The sequence below is a fragment of the Hyperoodon ampullatus genome (genome assembly GCF_949752795.1).
Source record: "Hyperoodon ampullatus genome assembly, chromosome: 3".
NCBI classification, from domain to species: domain Eukaryota; kingdom Metazoa; phylum Chordata; class Mammalia; order Artiodactyla; family Ziphiidae; genus Hyperoodon; species Hyperoodon ampullatus.
The window spans coordinates 103455095-103475912 of record NC_136916.1 but is presented as its reverse complement, the minus strand read 5'-3'; the positions used below and the strand labels follow the sequence as shown (position 1 = coordinate 103475912).

General features: G+C 36.5%; 1 protein-coding gene across 1 annotated transcript in view; it reads left to right on the top strand.

Annotated features, from left to right (window-relative positions):
• AVEN (apoptosis and caspase activation inhibitor) overlaps positions 1-20818 on the top strand; it is a gene marked incomplete at its 5' end in the record, with an annotated part of 169962 nt that overhangs the window by 31801 nt on the left and 117343 nt on the right. The window contains one exon of the mRNA XM_079699545.1: positions 6148-6325. Coding sequence (XP_079555671.1) covers positions 6148-6325 — 178 coding nt within the window. The remainder of the gene's footprint in view (positions 1-6147; positions 6326-20818) is intronic.

Sequence of the window (20818 nt, the reverse complement as noted above, 5' to 3'; positions counted from 1 at the left end):
ATTTATATATATATGCCATGTATTGGCATTTACTAATTTTTTCAAGTATGATCATGCTGTAATGTATATTTTATTTAATACACAATGACAAATGGAAATGTCCTTCTTAGTATACCTGTATACTAGGTATATACTATATTTTTATTCAATCATTTATTAAAGTTTAGCTTCTTGAAATGATATATAAAAATTATTTTTGCTAGCACACTTTTCTAATACCGAAAGCTGTCATTGAACTCTTTAACCATGATGGCGTGTGAATATTTTTTATTAAAAGCATAATTTAAAAAAATAGCGATGCCCAACAAGGACCTACTATATAGCACAGGGAACTATATTCAGTATTTTGTAATAACCTATCAGGGAAAAGAATCTGAAAAAAATAGATAAATATGTAGGTATAGCTGAATCACTTTGCTGTACATCTGAAACTAACACAACATTGTAAATCAACTATACTTCAATAAAAAATAGTGATGTATCAGTTGCTGCTTATGGTCCAAATGATTACGTGATATAAAGATAACCTTAATAGGGTTAAAAATATAAAAGTTGGCAACTAGATTATTAACTAATATATTTTAAAGCTTGATAACATTTTAAAATTTTATAGTAGGATGAATTAATATAATTTTCAAATTATACACAGTGTAACATTTTTGGTTGGATATATTTGACATTATTACTTAATTACTGAAATCAGTTTCCAGTTACTTTCTGTAGGAGGGTTTCCTTAAAAGTGTTCTCTTTCATATTTTTCTATCCCACCTGTTCCCTTCTGTGGTATAATTACATTTTGTGAGAAACATAAAAGTTTGCTGAAAAATGTGTGATTGACTATTTTCAACCTCCTTATTAGGTTCAAAGCAGAAAAGCTTTTTCTACACCCATTTACTCCAGAAGAAAGTGGAACAGGGACATTCAAAAGCTAGGTTCCTGAGTATAAAAGGCTTTAAATAGGATCTGTTGTCTAGCTGTTTTGTATTAGTAACTTCCCAGATTTTACTGGTTTATCTGCAAGCTCTTAATGATAAACATAATCTTTAAAGACTGTTGCTTTTTTGAAAGAAAAGGTAAGAGGATATTTAAAAAATAGTGTTGCCCAAACATAATGTTCATAGGCTGGCCAGTTAAATTAAGCTGATTGCAAGTTAATGTAAATTATTGTTGTAAGTTAAATAGGACTATAGCTTCAGTGAGTAAATATTTTTATTTGTTCTGCTGTGTGTATTGGTACCTTTTGTCTAGTTGTTCTAGCCATTATTGAAAATGAGGTGTTGAAGTTTCCAAATATTGTTGAACTGTTTTTCCCTTCAATTCTGTCAGTTTTTGCTTCATATATTATGGGGTTCTATCTTTTAGGAACATATGTTTAAATGTTTACAGTTGTTATCTTTCTGATAGATTGACCCTTTTATCCTTGTATAACGTCCTTTTTTGTCTCTTATGACAGTTTTGCCTTGAAGTCTATTTTGTCTGATATTTGTATAGCCACTCTAGCTCTCTTTGGCGAACTGTTTTGCATAGAATATCTTTTTCCATCCTCTTACTTCATTTTAATGATATTTTTATCTTTGAATCTAACATGTCTAGTGTAGACAGCATATAGTTGGATTTTTAAAAATCTATTCTGCTAGTCTCTGCCTTTTTGATTGAATTGTTTCCTTTAATCTATTCATATTTAATGTTATTATTGATACAGTTGGATATTTGTATCTGCATTTTAATTTCTGTTTTCCACATGTCTCATGTATATCATTCCTCTGTTCCTCCTTTACTGCTTTCTTTTGCACCAAGTGGATACTTGTAATGTAACATTTTAATTCCTTTAATGATTTTTTTCACTTTATTGTAGTTATTTCCTTAATGGTTGCTCTAGGGCTTACCATATACCTTTTAATTTATTAGAATCTGCATCAGATAAGTTAATTCCAATGAGATATAGAAACATTACTCCAATACACTCTAGTCCCCATTTCCCCTTCTTGTGCCATTGTTGTTATACATATTACATCCATATGTTACAAAACCAGTAACACATTGTTATAATTATTACCTTATATAATTTTGTATCTTTTAAAGAATATGAGAGAAGAAAGAAGAGTAAGCATATATTTATGGCTTTTGTTACAAGAGCCTTCTTATTTCCTATTTCTAGTCTTTTTCATTTGTTTTTGTGTATTCCCCATATAGAGTTATTTCCTTAGACTAATACAGTTTTGCTCCCACTCACATCCTTTTTGCTGTTATTGGCAAATGTATATTGTTGGGTCTATAACATATAGAAATATAATTGTGCACATATTGTTTTGTACAGTTGCTTTTAAAATCAGTTATTGGAAGAGAGGCTGTATCAGATATGATTTGCAAATATTTCTCCTATTCTGTAGGTTGCCTTTTCATTTTGTTGGTAGTTTCTCTTGCTGCGCAGAAGCTTTTTAGTTTGATGTAGTCCCACGTGTTTATTTTTGCTTTTGTTGTCGAATCCAAAACCTCATTCCCAAGACCTATGTCAAGGAATTTACCACCTATGTTTCTTCAAGGAGTTTTATGGTTTCAGTTGTTACATTCAAGTCTTTAATCCATTTTGAGTTAATTTTTGTGTATGGGGTAAGATAGGGGCCCAGTTTCATTCTTTTGAATGTGGCTCTCCAGTTTTCCCATCACCATTTAAAGAAGAGATTGTTTTTTTCCCCATTGTATACTCTTAGCTCCTTTGTCATAAATTAATTGACCATATATGCATGGGATTATTTCTGGGCTCTCTATTCTGTTCCATTGAGCTATGTGTCTGTTTTTATGCCAATACCATACTGTTTTAATTGGTATAGCTTTGTAATATAGTTTGAAATCAGGAAGCGTTATACCTCTAGCTTTGTTCTTCTTTTTCAAGATTGCTTTGGCAATTTGGGGTCTTTTGTGTTCCCTTATGGACTTTAGGATTGTTTGTCCTATTTCTGTGAAAAATGCCATTGGAATTTTGATAGGGATTACACTGAATCTGTAGATTGCTTTGGGTAGTATGGACATTTTAACTATTAATTCTTCTAATCTGTAAACATGAACTAGCTTTCCATTTATTTGTACTGTCGATTTCTTTCATCAGTGTCTTATAGTTCACAGTATACACCAGACTAATTTCATAATGATGAGGTTAACATAATAATGATGCCTTCCTATTTAGTTTTCACATTGCTTTCATCAGTATTTTCTTATTTGTTCTCTTCTTTTTCTCCATCATGGGACTTTGCATATTTTATTTTTTGTCCCAGATTTTTGCCAGATGAACCAAACATAAAATCTCTAGGAGTTTTTAAGATACACCTTTCTCTAAGTTACATCAAATGTATTCTAAACTTTATTACTTTTACTACCCTATTGTGATGGAGGCTAATGATGACTTTTCTTGTCTCCACTGTTGGGTGGAGGTAATCAGGTTCTTGTTCAGTGATTCTTCTAAGTTGGGGATTAGTGAGTCATTCAGCTGTGTGAGGACCAGCCTATTATAAACAGTCTGTAAATATTAAATGAGGTGATGGCAGGGTCATTAATTCTATCTAGGTCTCCAATCTTCCATTTCAGTGGTTATTTCTGTGTTAATACTTCCTCGGGTGTTTCAGATCATAATCCTTTCACATTGAGCTAATTATTTTGCTTGGGGTTACATTTTTGCTATGGCTATATCTGTGTTCAAAGTTTTTTACTAACTGGAGAAGACTCTCTGAACTCTGTTTACCCAGTGGGTCAGCAAAAGAATATTGGATTTTCTCAAATTAAACCCTGCAAGTATTTTTCAGCTGTAGTTCTATTCCCCAAATTCTCATCAGTTGGAAAGCTATTTTCTTTAGAATGTTCCTGGTATTTGTTATTTATATAGCAGATCTCATTCAGTCACATACCTTTAATCTGCCAGCATCTTATGGTTCTGAGAAACTTGCAGGAATGGTAGGAAACCTCTAGGTTTTAGGCAATCTCTGCAATTTCTAGAATATAATGTGGAGTGCCATTTTTTTGGTGCTGTCAAGGAGGTTTATGATGATATTTGAGTGCTGAAAGTGATTTTGAAAGGTCATTTACTCCATTGTTTCATGAAAACTTATGAAATTTGATTCAGGTGAGGACTGTTGACTACTGTTAAATTTGTTATGTGAATGGTTGATGGAGAACTAGAAATTTGTAGTGGACCAAAATAACACTACACAGACAATTTCCTAGATGTAACAGGGAAAACATATCCAAACAGTGGGTGGATCAGGCTTCATCATCCAAATTCATTGGTTAATCTTAGCTTTACTTATGTTGGCTTAGCCATTTATCATCTATCATTTGATGTGATGTAACATAAGGTTCAGAGCACCATCTATGATGTATTTTAGCCAAAAAATACCTGACTCTATTGGGTGTTTAGATTAAAAAAATTTTTTTATCTACCATTTCCTATAAACTAATATACTAACACCACAAGGAAGCAGCCAGACAGAAGATGGGTCCTTTTGCATTCTACCTGTACTGGTCTCTTCAGTAAATCAATGTCATAAAAATAAAGGTTGTACTAGATTCAAAGAGACTTAAGGGACAAGCACTGAGATACAATGCATGATCTTGAATTGGATACTGGCTTAGACAAACCAACTGTAAAGGAAAATTTTTGGTCAGTTAGGGAAATTTGGAAATAGTCTGGATGTTATATGAAATGAAATGTACTGAAATGCAGAAGTGGAGAATAACTCTGGTGACCAAAAAAAAAGTATATATAAATATTTACATAGTAAAAGATCTGGAAGTATATACACTAAGGTGTTAGTAGTGGTACTCCCAGGTGATGGAAATGTTGGGTTTTAATATTTCTACTTGTCTTTCCCTCCTAATTTTCTGCAATGTACATGCCTATTTCTGTGTTAATAAAAATTTACTTTAAAAAAGTCTAACTCATCCTGTACAGATGGATCATTTTAATATATTTCACAAATTCTTTTCTTGGTAAGGATTTTATAATCTTTGGGATACTCCTTTGAATTGTATCTTTAGATTCTATATACATCTTTTTTAAAATTTAATCTTTTTTATGGAAAATTTCAAACACATATTAAAATAGATAGAATAATATAATGAATTTCCATGTACTCATCATCCAGCTTCAGAAATGATCAATTATGCCCAGTTTATTTCATCTCTACCCACCATTCCTCTCCACCTATTATTTTGACGCAAACCCACATGTCATATCTTTGCATCCATAAATAGTTCAATATTTATTTCTAAAAGATAAAAACATTAAAAAATAATGGTATCACACCAAACAATAAATAAAATAACAATATTTCCTTAATATAAGAAAATGTCTTGTTCATATTTCTTCAATAGTCTTATGAGTGATTTTCTCTAGTTATAGTGTTTGAATCAGAGTACAAATAAGTTCCCAACATTACAATGGTTATGTGTCCATTAAGCTTTTTTTTTTTTTTAACATCTTTATTGGAGTATAATTGCTTTACAGTGGTGTGTTAGTTTCTTATTAAGCTCTTTTAATCTATAGGTTTCTCCCTCCTCCCCCATCATTTTTTTTTCCTTGCAATTTATTTGTTGAAGAAACTAGACCCTTTATCTTTTGTAATTTCTCACATTCTGCATTTTTCTGCATGCTCTCTTAACATTTTAATGCCCAAGTCTGGAAACTGTTCTCTAGAATGCATCTGCATAGGTTCCCATTTAAAGCTTGTAAAATATACTTACGGAATGTGTTTGTAAAATCTGTAAGTTGGAAGAACTAATTTCCATCCTAAAGTCTTTTGAATTTAAGACTCTTATAGCCTTGATTATTTCAGTAAGAAGAAACAACTCTTGAAATAGGATTACATTGGGGGTAGACATTAGTGATTCAGTTACACATTTTAGGTAGGATCTCATCAGGTTTCCTTTTCACAGCTAAATAAAGAGTTTACACTGAAAGTACATTCTGATACAATGGGGTTCTCTGGAAATATTATTTAATACTTGCATAGAGTTTGGTTTATAAGATGTGCTCTTTATCGTGATACCTATGTACTATTTTTTTGTTTTGATTTGTTTTTAAAAATTTTTACTGCTAAGGCTACTAAGGTTAAGATTTCCACTGCCTGCTTATCGATTTGTGTCTAATGATTGCAGGTCGAAGATGACAGTGATGCAGAGACCTATGGAGAAGAGAATGAAGAACAGGGAAATTATTCTAAAAGGAAGATAGTTTCTAACTGGGATCGATATCAAGAGACTGAAAAAGAGGTCGATAATGAAAGTGGAGAATCACAGAGGGGGACAGATTTCAGTGTTCTCCTCAGCTCTGCAGGTATGAATTCCAGTTGCATGCATACTGCTTAGTGCTATGAAAGTTGCATAGGCATTTATGTTCCTTTTTAAATAGCATTTTAATAACTAGAAATTCATTGTTTGTTCTTTGGATTTTAAATCCAGGTAAAGGACAGTGTGTCTAATGGTTGGCAAGGAAAAAGTGACATTTCTTTAAATGGAAATCTGGGTTTCCATGTACTGATGTAGAAAGACTTCAGTCCTGGTTGAAATGGATAAAAGGCTTTATAGGAATGAAAAATGCTAAACCATGTGCCTCTAAATTGGGTAGGCTGAGAAACAGAAGTGTTTTCTTTGATTTCAGAGGAATTAGTACTGAAGTTTATACAAAACTTTACAAAGTTTCTAGAATATACATTCTTTTTTCCTTTTATACCCAAGAACGTACATATTAGTGGGTGGGCACATATTGGAGCCATATGTGTCTGAACTCCGGTACTTTTCTTTGTTGGTTTTGGACAGTCTTCTCTGTCAGCAAGGTGAGACACTCATCCCTTCTTTGACCAGCTGTTTAAGATTGACTCCGTTGAGCAACGCACAGCAGTGTGAAGCCTGAGAGTAGTAACAGGAAATGGACCAGAGCTGGTTGTATAGAAGGCTATTTCCTACCAGCGTGTGGCATAAGAATTCAAAGGATAAATGGTGGCTAGACTTTTGATTTTCAGGAGTTACGGATGAGGAGTGGGTGGGAGGTGGATGTGCTTATAAAAGGGCAACACGAAAGATCCTTGCAGTGCTGGTACCGATCAATATCTTGATTGTGGTGGTGGACACAAACTCTTATATACACACACATAAAAGTGAGTGCAAATAAAACAGGGGAAATCTGAATAAGATTAGTGGATTCTTTCTATGTCAAATGTCAATTCCTGGTTGGGATATTATACTATAGTTGTGCAAAATGTTATAATTGGGGCCACCCGTGTAGGAGATCTTGCTGTATTATTTATTATAACTATCTGAATTTACAATTACCTCAAAAAAGTTGCCAGGTTAAAAAAAATTTAAAGGATGAAGCTATGAGAAACAGAGAAATAAAGTGAAAGTAATATTTTCAGACAGTTGGCTTTGAATTTCTTCTTCTTCCCAGCTTTTATGTTGCTGTTAAGTTGTACCTTTCTTTTTTCTCATCTGCCTGTATTTTTGAATGCCTGCACCAAACTAAGTATCATAAAGTGATGAATTGTCTTCCAAGTTAATAGAATAAACCCTTTGAGTAGGAAACGAAGAGGTAAGTGGAGAGAGTATTAGATTTGAGTAGGAGAGCAGATTCAGCCTGGGGTCGTTATGTTTATGCCACGTAGCGTAACCCCCTTGTTTGGATGATGGCATCCAACTCATTGTTCAGGGACTGGTAGCTCATCTATTTGCCACTCAGATGAGTGTTTCCCTCTTATTACCTGCATTTTGGCCAGTTATGGACTTATAAGCACTTTTTTTCAAGATAGGAGAAGGATAAAATGTGGGCTCATCAGTTTCAATTTTTACCAGCTGTTCCACTAAAAGATTTAGGGGGCAAATTGAAGTAGTGCATAAAATTAACATGTGGACTACCTACCAGTGGATTTAATGGAATCAATTGTGTAGTCAAGTTACTAGGACGGTATCTGGCAATAAAAGAGACTGCATAAATGTTTGAAAGCAATTCAGAATGCTAGTCTAATCCAACAGTTATGCACATTGGCTTATGGTTTTGGTTATTTATTGTAGCGTTTTATTTATAACTTAAAGCCTGGCATGGTTTGGGTCTTATATGTATATTTTTCTTGTAGTCTGTCTTTGCTTACTGATTTCTTAAGTGGTTTGTTTATTGGTGATTAGTTTCTTGGGAGATCACAACTGTCACATCTTGATATGTGCTTACATTTCTTTCCCCCTCTGCTGCTGATCTATCATTTTCTTTTCACTACAGCATAAGCCTGAGAAGAGCTTCCATGCTTTCTTCCTCTATGGTGGGGTAGGCTATATTGGATTATTTTTGAGAAGTGGAGTTCATTCTGTGATCATAAAATATTAAGAATGTCCTCTAGATAGGCTGACCATATTCCTTGGAGTGATTGTGATTTTTAGTATACTGTCCTTATTTGTATAAATAAATATACAACCTAGAAAAAATATCACTGACCATACTCCTTGGAATGATTCTTATTTTTTAGTATACTATCATTGTTTGTATAAATAAATATACAACCCAGAAAAAACATCATAGACGTGCGCATCGTAAACTTTCCTAGATATTGCCAAAATGCTCTCCAAAGAGGAGATGAGCTGAACTTCCTAGCGTCCGCCATCTTTGCCAATACGTAGCACTGTTAGACTTTAAAAAAATTTTTTTATTGTGGCCAATTGATTGAGTGGTATTTAGTTGAGGTTCCTTCAATTATTGGAGCACCCACCATTTCCAGGTACCGTTTCAGAGGCTGAGCATACAGAAGTGAAACAGAACAGACACAAACACCTGCCTCGTGGAGCTGACATTCTAGAGGGTGGAGACACAGAATAAAGAAAAGGAAACTATATAAGATGTCAAATGGCTATAATTGCTTAGGGTAGAAATGAAGTGAGGAGGGGCCGTTACAATTTTAGAAAGGTGGCCAGAGAAAGTCTTACCGATAAGATGACATTTGAATAAAAGACCTGAGGAAGGTGATGGGGCAGGCATTGAGGATATCTGTGGGAAGAGTGTTCTGGGCAGAGGCAGGAGCAAGTTCAAAGGCTTTGAGATAGGAGTAAAGGAAATAGCAGAGAGGCCAGCGTGGCTGGAGCAAAGTGAGCAGGTAGGCGGTGAGGTCAGAGATGCGTCACGTGGCCAGATCACCTGGAGGCTTGTAGACCATTATAAAGATGTTGGCTTTTACTCAGAGTGAAATGTGCAGCCACTGGAGGGTTTTGAAGAGAAGAGTGATATAGCTAACTCTTGTTTTAACGGGGTCACTCTGGCTGCTGAGTTGGAATAACCTGAAGACTGGTGAGGGAGGGAGCAGGTAGACCAGTGAGGCTATTGAAATACAGTTGTTCCTTGGTATCCATGGGGGTTTGGTTCCAGGACCCCCAGTGGATAACAACACCTGTGGATGCTTAAGTCCCTTGCATAAAATGGTGTAGTACAGCTAGCCCTCTGTTTCGTGGGTTCTGTATCTGCAGATTTCTATCTGTGGTTGAATCCGCGGATGTAGAACCTGCAGATATGAAGGGCTGATTGCAATGCAGACAAGCACTGATGGTGGCTGGGGCTAGGGGTGGTAGCGGTGGAGGTGGTGAAGCATGGTTGAGTTTCGGATCTATTTTGAAAGAACTGCAAATGTAGGGTATAAGATCGGACTTGCAAATGTGGGGTATGAGATTAAAAGATGCACAAGGATGACACCAAGATTGCACCTGCAGAGCTAGAAGAAGGGGTTTGACATTAAATGAGATGGATAAAACTATAGGAGGTGCTCAGTTTGCACATGTTAAAATTGAGATGCCAGTTAGACATCTGTAGTACTCAAAATCCTGTAGGAAATAGATGGTACACTCAATATAATTATAAAGAAGTTTTAACGAAGGAATCATTTACAAAGTTACAGGTAGCATGTAGGGAAAGCACAAAGATAGTACAGCATTGGGAGGGCAGGTAAAGGCAGAGATGTTACCACCCCTGTTACTAGAACTCTGAAGGAGAGCTTCATGTGAGAAGTTTGCCTTGAGAGGATGAATCACCTTTGGTCTAAAGATGTAGCCAGCAAGATGACTCTACAGGGAGAGAGGGACAGGGGAATAAGTGCTCTGGTCTTAGACTCCTTTTTTCCTCCATTCTCCTGCCAAGGCTCCCCATAAGCCTAACCTACTGGAAGTCAGAAGGCAAGGGAAGCCTGAAGCTGTGATCCATATAGATCAACCTCCTAGGGCAGAACAGAGAGGGGATGGGTGGAGAGTGAATCTGGAGTGGTAACTGCAAGAGACCCAGCACAACACCCAACAGGAAATATTGGAAATATCAAGTAGGTTGTTGGTTAAAGGTATCTGGGGTTCAGGACCCAGGTTTGGACAGGAGATATACATTTGGGTGATGCCAGATGGTATTTAAAGTCATGAGAATGCATGAGGATGACCAAGGGAGTTATTAAGTAGAAAACTACTGAGCCCTGGGTACCACAGTGTCTAGAGTTTAGGGAAATGAGAAAAAAAAACCAGCAAAGGAGAATGAAGAAGGAATGAAGGAGTGTTTCCAGGAAGAAAGAGGGATTTGTGTCAGACACAGCTGATGACAACCAAGAATTGACAGTTGAATTTAACAAAAGGTTACTGGTGATCTTAGTTACAGCAGTTTTGTTGGAGTGGTGGGATAAATTCTTTCTTGGATTCAAAAAGAATATGGAAGGAGAGATATTTGAGACAAAGTATAAACAACTATAGGAATTTTGTTTATAAAGGGAAGGAGAATAATGGGCTGGTGGAGGAAGTGGGTCAAAACATATTTTTTAAACATGGGAGAAGTAATTGCATGTTTATCTGTTGATAGATCCATAAAAGAGGTCAAAAATAATGTGAGAAGAGGTGAGAATTGCTGGATCTGTGTTCTTTGGTCCACATGAGGTGATGGAATCGTTTGTGCAGATGGAGCGATTGCCCACTGCCAGGGGCTGGGGCAGTTTTTCAACTGTAATTGGAGGAAACCCAGAATATTTGGGCATAGGTATAGGTAGTAGGTGGGTAGATGTGATGGGGGCTGAGGAAGTTCTCTTCTGATTGCTTCTGTTTTCTTAGTGAAATGAGAAAGCTGTCAGTGGGAGTCAGGGAGGAGGTGTTGGAAATGTGAGGAGAGAGTAGACGTTAAGAAACAGTTATCTGTAGAAAACAGACTCATGGTTGCCAAAGGGGAAGGGAGGGGGATAAATTAGGAGTATGGGATTAACAAGTACAAACTACTGTACATAAGATAGATAAGCAACAAGGATTTACTGTATAGCACAGGGAACTAGATTCAGTATCTTATAATAACCTATAATGAAAAATAGTCTGAAAAAATATATAACTGAATCACTTTGCTGCATACCTGAAACTAACATAATATTGTAAATCAACTACATTTCAATAATAAAAAAATACTAAAAAAAAAAAAGAAACAGCTGTCTAGAGAGGGAAATTGAATGAAATAGGAAAATATGGTGTGGTTGCTGTATGCTAATGGACGCCCACAGGAGGTTGATGGTCATGAATTTAAGGTGAGAAAAGGTGTGTTTTTCCCCCATTCACATTCTGCTGTATGGGTGCAGGTGTGGAGAGATGGAGAGTAGGATTTAATCATGATTATATTGTTGTTCAGCCAAGCAAATGCAATAAAGTGAGAAACAGAAAAGGGGTGATTAGAATGATTGCTGTTGCGTTCAAGCTGGGCAAACAGAGACGTGCAGGCATGAGACAGGTGAGGGGCAGAGGAAAGTTAGTGGGATCAGTGGACTATAGATTTCTCTGTGCAGAAGGATTGTTGACCTCCTTGAAGGGGTATGAGTCGGAAAGGGGGGAAGTGGTGACCATAGAGTGGAGCATTTCAAGTTTGGGTTTAGTGGGGCAGAGGTTGTAAATGATGATAATGATGTACTCTAGTATAAAATCGTAAGTGAGTGTCTGAGCTGGCATGGAGGGCTGGGTTGTTGCATTTCCTTAGCTAACTGTTGAGGCTGAGCATCTTTTTTTTTGCTGTGCTAGCTTGCTTCTATGAGCTGCCTGCACACATTCTTTGACCATTTGGCTTGTTTGTTTCTTATTGACATATATTTTTAATATATTCTTGGCATATATTTTTAATATATTCTTGATACTTATCTTTTGATGTTTATTTTTACAGTTATATTATGGGATTTTCTCTTACTTTTGTAATGGTATCTTTTGGTTCATGGTTTTATGTTTTAATGTAATTGAATTTATCAACTTTCTGTCTTACAGTTTGTGTTGTTTTGTGCCTTGTTTGGGAAATTCATCTTTCCCTCCAGATCACAAAGATATGTTCTCTTGTATTTCCTCTTACAAATTCAAATTTTGCTTTGTTTTCTGAAGCGTGTTAAATTTTATCAGTTGCTACATTCTTTCACAACCTTTAAAAAAAAAAACCTTATTGAGGTATTATTGACATATAAAAAGCTGTTCATATTTAACATATACAACTTGATGAGTTCGGGGATTAAGTTTGTACCTGTGAAATAGTCACGGCCATAGAATGTCCATCAACCCCCCAAATTTCCTCCCGTCTGCTTTACCTTATTATTAATTTTGGTGGTAAGAACACTTAAGATCTACCCTCTTAGCAAATTTTAGGTATACAATACAGTATTGTTAGCTACAGGTACTCTGCTGTGTAGTAGATCTCTACCGCTTACCTATCTTGTATAACTGAAACTTTTACGACCATTTTTAGATTAGTGGAGTGAGGTGGCTTAACTACTCCACCTTGCATTTCAGTCTTCTAAAGAGTATATAACTTTTGATTCTCTCTTCTACTTTTCTTTTAGTGTATAATTTCTTTCCTAACCAAAATTAGAAATAACTTATCAAGACTGAAAATTTAGATTTTTAGTGTTGGACATTGAAGTTCAGCATATGATGTTGTAGTGTTTCTTTTGTCAGTGTGGCTTCATAGAAGGTCACAGGCCTCTAAGTAGAACAGATCTGGATTTGAATCCTATTCTATCATGTTTTTGTCTAATCTTAGGCAACGCTATTTCTCTCAGTAGGAAATGCAGGAATAGTAGGAAGTAACAGTGTTTGATTTGATGATGTCAGCATCTTATCCCAAATTTACCACTGATTTTAGTTCTGCTTAACGTGTAACCAAGGTACCTAGATTTAGTATTTATCTGAAATTTTTTGTTGATAGAAGCTTAGTTAACTGTGTTCAGTAAAGTCCAATTTCTTTTTTTCCTTGAATGTTAGACATAATAGCAATGATTGCCAACAATTTATATATCTTTGTTTTCTGAGAAATTAAAAGTTATCCTTGGGTATAATATAACTGACTTATTGAGTCTATTTCTTGAATAATCAGTGGTGGTGGTCTGAGTTACTAAACATTTAAAAGTTGGTGGCCTTAAGTTAAGTCATAAAACTGTCTTTTCCTCTTTCCAGTGCTTTGTTCCCTCTAGTTATTAATCTGCTTTTCTCCCCCATCTCGGTGTCCGCCACGTCATGAAGGATCACCATTGCCATTGCAATGTGTCATCCAGACTTGGTTTCCCAGTCAGGGGCTCTTTGCTTTGGACTGTTCTTTAGACATTATTTCCTATTCCAGAATTAGCTGTGCTTTGCATACACCTTTGGTCTAATTCTCAACTGCCATTTTGAAGACAGACCTTTTGCTAAGAGTATACCTAGCTTAATGGGGTGTTCTTCTCCTAGCAGGATTTCCATTACAGTGGTGAATTTTTGAAGACCATGAATGAATTCAAAGAGTAAATTTCTGTTGTGCACACAGTTGGTGTATATGTATGTTGGTATATTAACTTTGGAAGACAGTTTGTCATTTTCCAGTAAAGTTGATGCTCCAGTATTCCAACCTTGGAAGATACTCTAGAGAAATTCTAGCACGTGTGTATCAGGAGACATGTGCATGAATGTGCATAGCTATATTTGTTCAGAAGAGCCACAAATGGAAGCAACTCAAATGCCCATTAACAGTGGGATGAGTACATAAATATTGTAAGTGGATGAATCTCTGAAACCTTATGTGAATACCTCCAAAATACCTCAGTATGATTCTATCCATAGAAAGTTCTAACACAACAAAAAGTAAACTGTGTTATTTAGGGATGCATGTTTAAATGGTAAAATGAAAATCAAGGACATGATTATTACAAAAATCAGGGCTGCAGTCACCTCCAGTGGAGAGATGAGGGGAAATGATTGGGGAGGGCGCATAGTAGGTGTGCGTTGGGGTTGGTAGGGAGGCTTCTGTGGCGTCGGCGGTATTCTATTTCTTGATCTGGATAATGGTTCCTTGTGTTTGTTTAATAATCCTTTAAGTTGTCTATATCTATTGCCTATTCTTTATGTATCTCTCTATACAAGGGGAAAAAAAGTCTAAAAATGGACTTCTCATGGTAGAATTTCAGTTACTACCATAGACCATGGGAAACATTTTGGGAGAAGCAGCCCTTTTCAGCACCTTCAACCTGTGTCTTCAACATGCAGGTGCTTTCTGCTTTGAGTTTCTGGCCAGGGGCAGTGGCATCTCATTTTTATAAATGGAGGATATGGGAAGGGGACTAGTTTGCTTGAAGTCCTTTTTCTGGTAGGATTGGGAGTCTTCAGACATCTGTTTAGTACTCTTTCTGGAAGCCTTCAGCTTATAGCTAACCATGCCTTCAGCTTTTCTTTTTGAACAGTATTCTTGCAGTTCTAGGTTATGTTTCAAAGCCTTTGAAAATGGTACCATACTCTCACATTCAGGCATAAAAACTTAGATCTTTAAGCATTTTTTCTGCCTCCTACTTCTTTTTCAAACAGTGAGTTATTAAAACCATGCCATATGCTTTATTTTTTTCTTTTCAGATGTCACAGATAACCAGAGTTAGACAAATGTTTACAGTGTGAGCAGGATGCACTGGAGCAATGTTGAAGATAAACATGAGGAAAACAGTCTTTTATGTGCAAGTCTATAAGCTGTTTATTTTAAGTGGAACAAATAAAAATGATTAGACTACAGTTTGGTCAGCATAGTTCTCTAGGCATATTTTCATTTAAAGCTGTTATAGGAAAAGCCCATCTATCCTATAGATGGGATGCTGCCTGATTCATGAATCATTGAATAAAGCCAATTAGACCTTCAAAAAAAGCTACTCTATATCTTCCTCAGTGTAATTTTAAGAAAAGTTGATTTTTTGGGGAGATTTTAATTATAATATTAGATTTTCTTGCCTCTGCGTCCTTTTGCTGGCAATTAAACCGAAAAGGAAAAGAAGGCTGTCACTCTAGCGGCCTGTATTTTTTCATTAAACTTTGAACCTTTTTTCCCATGAAGCAGCGGGACAGTTGAGTTGTATTTGCCCTCCTTGATTTAGTTCTTTTGTTTTTTTCTTTTTATTTGATATGTATTTTATTCGTTTTTGCTAATATAGTCTTATATAACCAAGGCAATTTAGTGGAAAAACATTCCCTTTGATATTGGAATCATTTGAAATAACACAAGCAGAACTATACATTAAAAAAATCTTTATTTGAACAACAACAACAAGAAGACAGGTTAAACCACACACACAGGTTAAACCACACACACACACACACACACACAAATCTTTCCTTTCTTACAGCTGGCCATTGAAGTGGGTCTAATTTGATTTTCTTTTTTTCAAACCTCCAAAGATAGAAGCAGCTGAATACCTAGAAATTTGTTTGCTGCCCTACTGGTCTCCTGCACCATTGTGTTTTCTATTGTTTTGATGAAGACTCTTTGTCTACTTTTACTGGTCCAGCTGCTTCATTTTTATCATGTTTATCATTACTGTCAATTTTCATTCTCTTGCTCTGAAACTGTAGTTTTCCTTAAACAGACCCAGCCTAGGCAGCTTTAATTCCTTTCCCTTTTCCTTTAAATCTGTGACCTTTTGATTTCCATTTGTTGAGGGCTTCTGGTTGATCCACCACGATTTTTTTCAGGGCTGTGTTTTATCTCTCCTGGTACTCCCCACCTCTCTTCTTTGTTCTTTAATTGGAGGTTACCATTATTGGCTTCTTCGGCTATATCTAGTGCTTCTTTAGCTTTCTCATGAAATAGAATTATTTCTCTCTTTTGCACCTTTGATAAAGTCTATCCACTTTATTTCCCCACAATTTGAGGAAGGGAAGTGAAGATCCTCTCTACAGGTCGGATCATCTAAGTCATCCAAAAAACTCAGCAAAAATCTAATCTTTACTTCTAGAGATTTCATTTCAGCATTTATAGCACTGCTGTTTTTCTTCTTGTTTAGCTCTCAATTTAGCTTATACTTCATTTTGCCTTCTCTCTCTCTCTTTTATTTTTTGCAAATTAATCTTTCTCGAAAAGTATTAGAGAGTCTGTCTTTATGCTTTTGGTCAGGGGTCTCTGTTTCTCATTTGAATATTTTGTGCTTGACCTTTATCTTCTAATCTTTCTTTTCTCACCAAGGGTTGTACCAGTTGAGAAGCCTTTTATATAAATGGATCTGTATTTACATCATTTTTTATGGTCATCAGTCATCAGACATTTTATACTCATCAGAGAGAGTTTTGCATGGAGAGCTTCTGATTTTAGCTTTATCTTTATTTATTTTCATGGGTTTTGACTTTGATTTTCTTACTACTTCTATTAAAGTCTGAGGGATTTTAACCTGTTGAATTATATTATCTCCAGAGGTACCCAGCTTTCATCCAGTTCGATCTGTTCCTTAAAAAATTTGTCTTATGGCAAATTATAGTCAAATAACACTTGGTTCGATGACTGATTTTGGTCCCAGAGCAGCCATTTTCTCACCACCACTATTTTTGCCTGTTGCTGCCATCTTCCTGAGCCCAGTCTTTCAGACCTGAGCCACAGTGACTGAAACGTCTCAAGTTCATTTTATGAACTGAATGTTTATTTAGACTATTAGATAATTTAGATTATTCTTACTAGAAATTTTACCGAGAGAACATTATTGAATCTTTTTGGATTTGACTTGTATTCTAGATACTGTTCTGGTTGATAAATGTCTAACTGGCTACATCATCAAATCTGCATGTTACATTCTAATAGCATCTAGCATATTCCTCTCAACTCTGCTGTCTACCCTCTCAGTCTCTTTATTCTTGTGGACTCATACTTCCCTTTAAAAAATTACCCTCATTTAAAAGAGGGTTTTGGGAAGCAGAGCAAATAAATGCTCATGATCAATGTCATATTTAAGTAGAAGTTGGTAAGTTCTCTTTACTTGCTCTAGGAAGAGAGAATAAAAGAGTTATTTCGGTAAAACCTTTAATGAAGGTCAGGGTAGAACCTCTTCTAATATAAAAAGCACAGAACATGAATTTAAAGGCTATGAAAAGGGCAGACATAACCATAGGATTGTGATAACAAAGTCATCTATTTCAGTAAGTGTACCCAAAGTGTTGTATGTGTATTTTGGTTGTAGAATGGAAGGCGCATTGGATTGATGGATATCAGCTGAACTGTCTTGGTTCTGGTTGTCACTTACTAACTACATGCCCTTGAGGGAGTAAAACTCTCGGAACGTCCTTTTTTATTTTTTTAAACTGTAAAAAATAATACCTGCCTTGCTTTAATCCAGAATGGTTGTAGGGATCATGTAGAACTATTAAATAAACTATAAAGTGCTGTAAAGAGTTAAGAATTATTTTATAGGCAAAGACAAGCAAACTGTTGGGGCAGATATACAGTGTAAGTGTGATGATTGAGAAAATCTAGTTGTATTTAAAATCATGCCATTAACATGGGGCCATCATTAAAGTAACAGCATAATACTGACATAGATAATTAGAATATAAAACACAATGGCCATTAGCTCGTTTTCTCTCTTATGGGATTTATTGACCTCTTTCAATCTCTACAACTACAGAGGTGACACAGGGAACTTGAAAGATGATGAAAAATGGGAAAAATTGGATCTGTGGTGAAAGGTTTATGATGCTAAGGAAAAGAAGTCTGAGAAGTGATTTAATAATTATGTCATATGTGTTCCAGGCCCTAAAGACAATGGAAAAAACCAAATGGGCTCAACTAAAATGTAAGGGAAATAGATTAGATATTCATGTACATTTTGTACATGAGATGTTAACTGGGCATCTAAGGGAGAGTTGGGGAATCATCCTAATTGGAAACCTTTCAGAATAGATATGGTCTCATTTGACTGGAATAGATCCAACAATTGTCCTTCCTGCGGCACAGGGACAGGCAAGGTGACTTATCAAGGAATTAATTTTATTATTTATTTATTTGGCTGTGCCTTGCGGCTTGCAGGATCTCAGTTCCCCTACCAGGGATTGAACCGGGCCACAGCAGTGAAAGCGCCGAATCCTAACCACTAGGCCACAAGGGAACTTCCAGGCAACTTTTTTTTAAATCCTATAATTCTGTTCTCCTGGCTTCTTTAAATTTTGCAATGATTCTATAGCATTTTACTCAAGCGCATTAAGTTAACACTTCCAGTGTTCTCAGAAGGGTTAGGCTTAAAATAAATAAGTAAGGGGTGTGTGTGTAAACAGATCCCTGTGGCCATTAGTGACCTTGTGACAGCAAATGACCTTAAGCTAACAAGCTGATGGCAATAAGTACTGCCATTTCCTGAATACCTACCAGGTGCAGGATGTAGGCTTTTTTCTATATCATTGATTCGGAACGGTAACTACAGGGTAGATTTCATTGTCTCTACATGTGTTGAAATTAAGCCTTAAAACAATGTTAAATAATATATGCAACATTCACACATCTAATATGCAGCAGAATAAGGATTCAGACTTAAGTATGCCTGGCTTCAGAGTTGGTATCTTTCCCATTTGACACCATCCATTAAAGTCTACATGTGCATCATTATCTAAGATACACGTTCTCTTGTATATCTGTCTCTGCAAAAGGAAGCTTTATTGTTGACACTTGGTCTGCATCTTGGGACAGGGTTTGTGATTGGTTAAGAAGCTGCCATGGGGCTGGAGGCAGAAGTCCAGAGGCCAGGGAGCTGCAGCAGGGCCTTAGAAGGTGCTGCCTATGGAGGCTTTTAGTCATGCTTATGGCTGAGCGTTTCAAAGAGGCCTCGCCCAGCCCTGCCTCTGGCTGGCCCGAGGAGGTTGCTCAGGTGGTTGTCCTTCCTGATGAATTTCACCTCGTCTTCCAGGAAGCATTTCTCCAGGAAGTCAAAGAGATGGGAGTCTCTGTGGGCAGAACCCAGGGCGTGCAGCTTCAGCAGGACCTGGTTCAGGGTTTCCTCTAGGGCCAGGGCCCCTTCCTTGCCACCCAGACCATGACCTCACTCATCTTGAGGCCGCCTCTTCATGTCCTGGAAGAGGACTCAGCTGCAGCCCTGGTTCTGGATCTTCTAGAGATGTTTGATGCCCTTGCATTTTCCTGGCAGCTCATCGCCAGCCACACTTTTGCAGCTGGAATGGAAGCCCAGAGAGAGGGAGGTATAGGAAGCCCACAGATGCAGGTTGATCAGGTGGGTGATAGCAGCTTTGACCTTGGTGGAATAATTCTGGTGGATCTGAGAGCTCATGGTTGATTGGTGACAAGGAGCTAACTGTTGTGGGAAGCAAAGGATGGCAAGGAGATGTCCTGGAGGCTGCAGGTGGAGAGGGGATTTGAGGGGTGATCAAGAGGCTGGAGTAAGGGGGCAAATCTTGGGTCTGTTCCACCTAACACTGCTGAGGCAAGAGACAGGTCCAAGGACTGCCTGGTGCTGTTGATTCTTTTGGTCAAAAAAAAGCCAATATCAAATGAATTTGATGGAAAAAAACTCAAATATCTCTTTTCCATCTGAAAGGTAACATAACTCAAAAGATTAAAACCCATACAAGATACTGCATTGTATATTCTTAGTGTACCGTCATACTTGAAGGGAGTGGAAGGAATACCTTCGCATGATTTGTTACGAGAATACTACATCTGTCTCAGCGTTTTCAGTTAACCTAAGAATGGAAATGATGCTAATGAAATATCAATATATACTGCTTAATTTCGTGACTGAGTGTGGTGTACATTCCCCACATAGCTTTTCATAATCTGTGGTGGGAATTCCTTTTGGAAATTAAATCTGTATCTTACATGTTTTGCTGGCACTTGTAGAAGGGACTTAATAATCACGTAGTCATTATCTATTATCCCTTAAATATTGCATCCTGTGTATTGCACATAGAGGGAGATGTTTCAGTGTTAATGACACTGCTAGTCTCTTAAAATCATGAAGTTTGAGAAAGTGTTTTCTTCATCTATTCATCTATCATTTACTAGCTAAGTAGATAATTTATGTGGTTTTAATATTTACCTTGAGAATTCTGTGACAGAGTTTTCTGCCTTGTTTCTATAGTTTAGTCTCTATGAAATTTTATAGTGAAATTTGAGGTTATCATGAATAACTTTGGATAACCAAAATTAGTAGAATTCTAAGTTTGTTGTCACGAATTTCTACCTCCATGGTGGGAATGCAATGGGAATCACATCTGTCAGAGAGACAATCAGGCACCCAGGTTTTCTGGCATCTCCTGTTTAGAAAATTATAGAAACTTTCAGTTTTAGAGATAGAAGAATCCTTGGAGGTAATTTTTTCATTATCTTTTCATTTCCTTTCTTGAGTTTCTATTTTTGAACATTTTCTAGAAATTAAGAGAATGAAGCTTAAGGAGATTAAGTGACTGTGTCCATGGTCTTGATATTGAGCAGCTGTCTTTGGCTTCAAACTCAGGATTTCTAACTTGTAGTCATTCATTTAGCAAACACTTAACAAGTGTCTACACTGTGTCCCATGTCATGCCAGGTGTTAAGGGTACAGAAATG